This window comes from Leishmania braziliensis, chromosome 31, assembly GCF_000002845.2.
Source record: "Leishmania braziliensis MHOM/BR/75/M2904 complete genome, chromosome 31".
Classification (NCBI taxonomy): domain Eukaryota; phylum Euglenozoa; class Kinetoplastea; order Trypanosomatida; family Trypanosomatidae; genus Leishmania; species Leishmania braziliensis.
The window spans coordinates 441,435-448,636 of NC_009323.2; the positions used below are offsets into that span (position 1 = coordinate 441,435).

General features: G+C 55.4%; 2 protein-coding genes across 2 annotated transcripts; both read right to left on the reverse strand.

Annotated features, from left to right (window-relative positions):
* Nucleotides 1-2,293: 2,293 nt before the first annotated feature.
* LBRM_31_1150 (sodium stibogluconate resistance protein like) lies at nt 2,294-3,264 on the reverse strand (the record flags this gene model as incomplete). The annotated part of the gene is given in 2 exon segments (XM_001567062.2): nt 2,294-2,860; nt 2,866-3,264. Coding segments are annotated over 2 exon segments (966 nt in total).
* A 3,085-nt stretch (nt 3,265-6,349) lies between these two features.
* Nucleotides 6,350-7,138, reverse strand: LBRM_31_1160 (putative sodium stibogluconate resistance protein; the record flags this gene model as incomplete). Its single annotated transcript, XM_001567063.2, has 1 exon — nt 6,350-7,138. The coding sequence occupies one exon, from the start codon at nt 7,136-7,138 to the stop codon at nt 6,350-6,352; it is 789 nt and encodes a 262-aa protein (XP_001567113.2).
* Between the last annotated feature and the right edge of the window lie 64 nt (nt 7,139-7,202).

The window sequence follows — 7,202 nt, forward strand, 5'->3', positions numbered from 1 at the left end:
ATTTGTTTTCTCTCCGGTGTGTTCAGGTGAAGCAAACCCCACCAGTGGCCGGTTCGATGCCTGCCTCAGGCGCGAGATGGGTGCAATGTGGTGGTGCGGGGCAAGCAGAGAGAGAGAATCCCCGGGGAGACAGGGGGTGAGCCCTGCGGCCTGGAGGCCAGAACGAGCAGAGAACGTCGACGTCCAGCGAAGTGGCCCGCTCATGCGCATTTTACAGGCCTCTGAGGTGGACGTTATGTTACTAGACGCTTTCGAATCCTTCAGCTGCTATCGGCGATGGTGGGGTACACCTCACCAGGATACCAAGGTCCTACACCCCCTCTGTAAGAGAGAGGTCAGGCAGCCCCTATTCTTGCCAAATGCCGAGCCCCCTCAGGTGGTGGAAAGACCCAGCATTCACAACGTAGGGGAGATAAGAGCGACGCATCGCTGTGGATGCCAGCGGTCAGGTCGTGAAGTGTGTTGCGTCGGAGTGAACTGCGGCAGTGAGCACGTTTGCATCACCCATGTGATGGACAGGGTGTCAGTGTGACTGAAGCATATCTCATCCAGCCCTCACTGCCTGCTAGTGGGGAGCCTGAATCGCCCCCCCCCCCCCCGAGGGATGCACCACATGGCGAGCGGCATAATGGAAACGGCGGTGAGGCGACCAGCGAGGCTGGGTACGTCGCTGGAGGTTGAAGGAGGGACCGTGCCCCCATGACGGAGTCAGCGCATTGCTGTACCGCGCTTCGACGACTGCTTCTCACCACGCGATGCGCCTGTGACAGGGCCTGGAGGCCGAGTGGAGCTGAACGTGCGTTGCACAGCAGAGAATGAAGACATTGAAAATACGCAAGGGTGAAATCTGGCAGACGTGCTGCCTTTTAGAAAAGGCCTGCACAGGCGGAGCTGAAAGAAACAGGGAGAGGGGGTAAAATCACCGGCAAGGCTGCATGCGTGAGGGGCAACCATCAATCACGCTGCATCTGTGCTGCTGCTGCTGCGTCTTGAACTCAGCAAGGGTTCCGAAAGCCCATTAGGCGGAGGTGTGGCCATTGACGAGCTGCGCGCTGCCTCCCCTCACTGAGAGAGGGCATAAGTTAAAAGATAACACTAAGACGCCCGACCATACACCCTCGGGAGGAGGAGGCTCAGCTTGAGCAACGATAGGACGTGCAGAGCAGCCGTGACAGCAGAAGCCAGGGTGGCCCTGCGTAGGTGGGCACATGTTTGTTGGCTCGGCGTTGCTACGGACAGTGGCACATCACGACGGAATCTGTGAATGGATAAAAAAAAAAAAACATCCACATCAAAGCAGCATGCGAGGGGCCCAGAGAGGGGGAAGTGGTAGAGATGCAGATGAAAATGACGAAGCGAGGTGGGAAAAGTGCTGATGAGGCGACGGGTAGTCCACTCGAGATGAGACGAGAAAAAGCGGAACAAAGCAGAGAAAACACAGAGAAAGAGATGGTGCAGTAGTGGTCGAGGCATCTCATTAGAGAGACACGAAACCGAAGCGAAACGGTAAACCCAAAAATGAAAAGGAGAGGAAGGAGAAACAATCGATGAGCACGCCAAAACAGCGAGAGACTGTAGGCCACGTAAGGCGTCCACAACAGAAGGAATGCACACGCAGCTTTAAAAAGTCAGTGCCCACAAAGTGGCCGCGCTTCTTAGCTGGAGGAACCGAGGAGAACACAGGACACAACGAAGAGGCACGCGCCGTTGGTCGCCCTTCTCTCGATGTCGTACCGCACTGCCTCTACAGTGTCAGAGAGAACGGACTCTCAACGCGAGTGCAGTGAAAGATGGAGACGCTGCACAGCGGAGAGAAAACAAAAAAAAAACATTCCGACGGACGCAGTGGACGTCAGCAGGACACGCAGTAGCACAGACGCTGGGACAGGGCACCAGCACATCACGACACAGAAAAGATACGCCATCCATGATGCTGTTTTTCAGGAAATACCGCCGAATGCAGAGCCCTCCAGACGTCGAACCGAGAAGACTACGCATGAAGTTCAACAAGGTTTTGCTGTAAGGAGTAACGGGAAAAAGGTTGGGCAGCAGTGCTGTGAGGTTCGACCAGTAATTAGCGGAGAAGATATAGAGATGCCGGTTGCCCCTTCTTGGCTCACAATCATACACCTGAGTCTCATCACTGAAGGTCAAGTTGGTGTTCATTCTACGACTACCTCTTTTCAGCCCTTTCCCGCAGCCCGGGATGAGCGTTTCTTGTTGCTAGCGTTCCATCTTGAGCATTTTTGCACATGAGTGTAGGCGTCTCAACACGACAGCCTACGATGGCATGTCAGCTGGTCCTGCAACAGGCAGCTTCGTTGGGTAATCGCTCGTCAGAGCCACCGCAGGGGTGCCAGCCGCACACATGGCCATCTCCGCGTTGAGCATTCGCGCGGCTTTGCCAGGCTGTAACCCAGCCAAGGCCCTGCCCAGCACTTCCGGGTTTCAGCTCGGCTTCACGAAAGAAAAAAACGCATCTCATTTTTCCTGGGGTGCCGTAGTAACGCTCGTGCACCCCCGAGGTGAGCCAGTACACCTGCGTGCAAAGACTCCCCTTCATGTCAGCACGCAGGTAAACCATTATGCAAGAAAGTAACCGGGACCTGCGCGGACCTAAGTTGACGATCCGCGGTGTGCCGCAGAGGAGCTTCTGACGACGGTAGACATTACTGAGACAGAGAGCCTTGTCGCTGCTCGCGCTGGAGTCAGTCCCAAGAGGGCTCACTGCTTTGGGAGGCGCGCTAGTACCACTCTGCAGGATACTGGTGAGCATCAGCTGGGCAATGTATGTGCTTGGCTGCTCCTTTTGTTGCGCCCCGTGCAGTCGTACACGCGGAGTTGGGAGGGTGATTGAGTGTGTTAGCATAAATGGGATTCTGCTCTCCCCCCCGCTCCGTCGTTGGTGTAAAGGCTTCCCACAAGCAGGTTCCGGTAATGGGTCAAGATAGTCGTAACGGCAGCGGCCATTTGTGCCAGGCAAACTCCTTGTCGATAGCGGAGGTACTGTGGGAGATAAGTTGCACAACACCTGCCACCGAGCGCGCAGTCCCAGTGCCTCTCCGAGTTCCCCACGTCATCGTTGCCTGCGTTTGCAAGCGTGAGACTGCGGGTCTCCGTCGAGTCAAACGAGTCACCGTCGCCACGTTGGCCCTCTTTCCACAGAGTCAAGCAGTGCAGCAGAATCTCACTGTGACGGATGGTGAAGAGACAGCAGCGGGCTGTGAGGTGGGCTACTTCCCCTTCCCTGGCGCTATCGGGCATGAGGTGTGTATACGCAACGGCAATAGCGGAAGAGGAGAAAAGACGTCCAACCGATGGTACAACTCGCCGTTCAGCAGGCGACGAAGTCCCACCACCTCGATGCTGTAGATGGTGTGTGCATTGACATCCTCTTTACCTCCATATATGCAGTATTGCCATCATCTCCCTTGACGCTTCCCGGCGCACTACTCGACAGCGCGGGGTTCTTGTCGCCGTCATTCTGGCAAACCCCTGACTCCTGCACGGCGATCATCATCAGCGTTCTCCCACTTGGTACAGCGATCTTTGCTGAGACCTCTCAGCAGCCAGCTGTGATCACGGCCTCTTCCGCGGACACGTACGCACGGCCGCTTTCCCTAGGAATGACAGCGGAGTTGTCTATCTTGTTATGGTGTGTTTGAAGCACAACCCATCGTGGATGTGAGCCAGGCGCCATATCTGTGGTGACGCCTCAGAGCCTGCAGAAGAAAAGGCTCCAAACCGCGTTTCGGGAGAGGGCTGTGAAACTTAGGTGCCACGGCAGTCAACCTCTGCGTGGCCCTCGTCCTCCTGAGACCGTCTCGAGTGTCTCACTCTCCTTTGGTATCTTCCTCATTTGCCATAATGAAAAGAAGGAACACTAGGGTGAACCAAGAAGAGGAACAGCATCGGGTGTTTCTCCGAGCTGGGCAGAGAAAAAGAGAGAGAGAGAGACTAACTGTGGCGGCACTCGCAGACACGTGCACAAGTGAAGATGATGCAATGTAATGAACGAACTAAAAAAAAAGCGAGACGCCCCTCCAGGGGATGCAAGAAACGTGTCGAGAGTCGATGAGAGTCACGTCTAGCGTAGGGTTCAGCCGTTGTCCATGAGTGGCGACGTGTGTATCGGCATAGTACGGTGCGCCTACGCACGAAGGAAACAAAAAAAAGAAGGTCGAAAAAAAATGGTATGAAGGAGGGGGGGTGGGTAGACGACGCCCTGCCAGAGCAGAAGGCCACTTCCTCATGTATTTGAGGTCAAGCGCTCACTCGCATAAAAGGCGTAGTAGATTCACCGTGCTAGGCACGGTGAGCACGAGAGGGTTTGAAAACTGCGCCCACTACCTACGAGCAGTGACGTGCTCAAATGCACGCAGAGATGTAACGTGGCATTGCGTGCTATTTTTTTTTTTTTCGAGAGGGGGTGGTGGGGGAATACCTCTTCTTCGGCCAGTCAGAAGTAAAATACATCAACTTACATCGACCTGCCCTCTTCAGTTTTGATTACCGAAAGGAAGTTCCAGCGAGCAAAAGGACTGTCAAAGACAAAAAAACAGAGATCCGAGTAGGGGTTTTTTCTGGTTTCTTTTTCCGTTCAACACTTAACTCGAGGAACTCATTCCTGCTCCAGTAAAATAAATAAAAAAAAAAAAGAGATCATCAGGCTGCGTGAGAGCAGCCTTGTAGCACCACTGTCGAGTCGTTCGATGGAAATGGGCAGCAATACAACCCCTCACCAGTTCGAAATAGGTGCTAAACAAGGAGGAGCACTAAAGGATGAAAACAAAGAGCAAAACAAAGAGCCCAGTTACCGTAGTAACAACCTCGGATTGGGTATTCAAGCAGAATACTAAAAGAACCCATAAAGGCCCGAAAAGCACGAGTATTCCAGCAGCTGAACCCCGGTAAAACCCCCCGAGAGTGAGGACGTGACAAGACAACAAAACGAGAAATAAAACTCTCCTCCTGAAAACACACAAGAAAAAGGTAGAGATAAAAATTAGCAGGGTGACTATAGTCGGCGGCACCGTCCACTGACCGATGACTTTCATCTCACACCCTTCCTGGTATACTCACGACCTCCAGTCCACGTACCCCTCCACCTCAAAAATTAGTAAACGACAGCTCCCCCGCTGTGACACATCAGCACAGGAGAAACTCCACCACTACACGCGTTAAAAGAGAACAGAACAGATGACAAAAAAAATCAAGAAAAAAAGCGCCGCAGCGGTGCCCCTGACGACCGACCCAAAAACAAAAAAAAAAAAATCTCACAACACCCCCTTTTTCACCTGCCTTCTTAAGCCACCGTCATCAGAGGCAGATGAGGGGGGAGCACAGGACGAGACAGCCCCTTTGCTCGTAGCTGTCGCGGTGCCTGCATGGCGAAGAGCACGGTGCTGCCTGCGGCAAAGACCCCTCTTGTCCGGCCACTCGAGATGGGCAAGTCCGACGCACGTTGGGAAAGGGAAAAAAGCTGAAAGGCAGTCAAAGGAGACAAAAGGAGGGTGGGGTGGCACGAGGCGATAACGGGGGAGTCCGCTCCCTCGTTTTTCCTCCCACTCGGTGGGAGCGCAACAAAAGGCGGCGGTATTATCGGTCGAAAAAAGAGAGACGAGCCGCCACCGCCGCTACGGCAGTCGCACGGCTCGTGCACCGTAGGGATGCCAGCCGAAGCCAGGCGTCGGCACGGCAGAGACAGGGGCGAAGAGAAGCAGCGGGGCAGAAGCTGGCGCAGTGAGCGACCTGAAGATCTACACATATGTGCAAAGGCCAGAGTAAAAATGAAGGGAAATGGGGATGCCACGAAGCAGAGGGCCCCGCCCAGCCTCGGTGACGCTAAAACGGCCCAACACATTATGAGCATAGGTCGAGCATGTATAAAGGCATAGGCCAGAAGCCATTCCTTCGCTCCAAGCGCACACAGCCACCGCCCACCCTCCCCCCGCGCACACGCCTGCGGCGCGAAGGGCTCCAGTGCAGACGAGCAGACACAGGTTGTCAGAGGGGGGTGGCGGCAGCGAGAAGCAAGAGCGGAAGAAAGCAGCGGCCCACCGTTCGCATCGGGCAGCGTGGCGGTGCACCTCATGCAACGCGCACCCACAAACAAAGAAAATATATAATGCAACGAGGGCGAGGGAAAGGCCGGAAAGAAATGCGCAAAGCCGCCTAAACAGCGCGCGAAGAACACGCGTCGTCCCTAGACGCATCGCAGAGGTGCCGTGCACACAACCGCGAGGAGAGCCGGGAAACAACGCTGTCGGTAAAAGAAAGGAGAGCAGGTGTATGTAGCTGGCGCACATGACAGGGAGGAGGAGAAGGAAGGCAGCGGACGCCCTTCCCCTTACTCTTCCAAGTGCTTGCGTAAAATAGATGACATTAAGTTCCACTCGCTCGACTCGGGGCCGTAGAGTCCCGTTCCCAGCGCCCGCAGAGGTAAAATAGACTCAGTATTTTCCGCCTCCCCTGACATCTTCTGTAGCACACACACAAAGAAACACGTGGGAAGGACAAGGGCACATGCCTCCTCCAAGCAGAGGGCGACGCACGTGCGCTCGTCGCTGAGGTTGAGGTCTGTGTTGATGTTCCGCCGCTTCATGATGAGCTTCTCTTCACACTTCTTTATACGCGCCTCCCGCTTCGCCGCAGCAGCACTGCCCTCCGGTACCCTGGAGTTGTGGCGGGAGCCGCGTGCTGCGTCATTGCCGTGCCCCGGCACCGGCACAGCAACACTGCCGTCCCGCAAGCGGCCCTCCGCCCCTCCTATCGGCAGGTGGAACTCTTCCTGCTCTGTCATGGTGATGTGGTGCGCCAAAGTGCTCTTCCCAGGCACAAAGCCAGGCAGCGACTTCCGCAGCATGTACAGATTGCACCCAGGCACGATCACAAGTCCAGTGTCGAAGTTCCACCCCGTGTAGTGGTAGGTCAGGCGCTGCGCAGGAGAGCGCAGCTGCGCTTGCGCGGTGCGGCTCACAGTCTCCTGAACGCTCAGACGAATACTGCGAAGCAGGATCAGCGGAATCAGCGCCGACTGCGTAGGTGTCCACGGGCAGCCAGAGGCATACAGGTGGCGGTGCTGATCGCTGCCAAGGTAGAGAATGTTCCGGCTACCCGCGTGGGAGCTGGCCCCCATCGAGCTGTGAAAATCCCGGTCGCCACTCAACGGCCTCAAAGAGGTTTTCCATGATCAGATGACT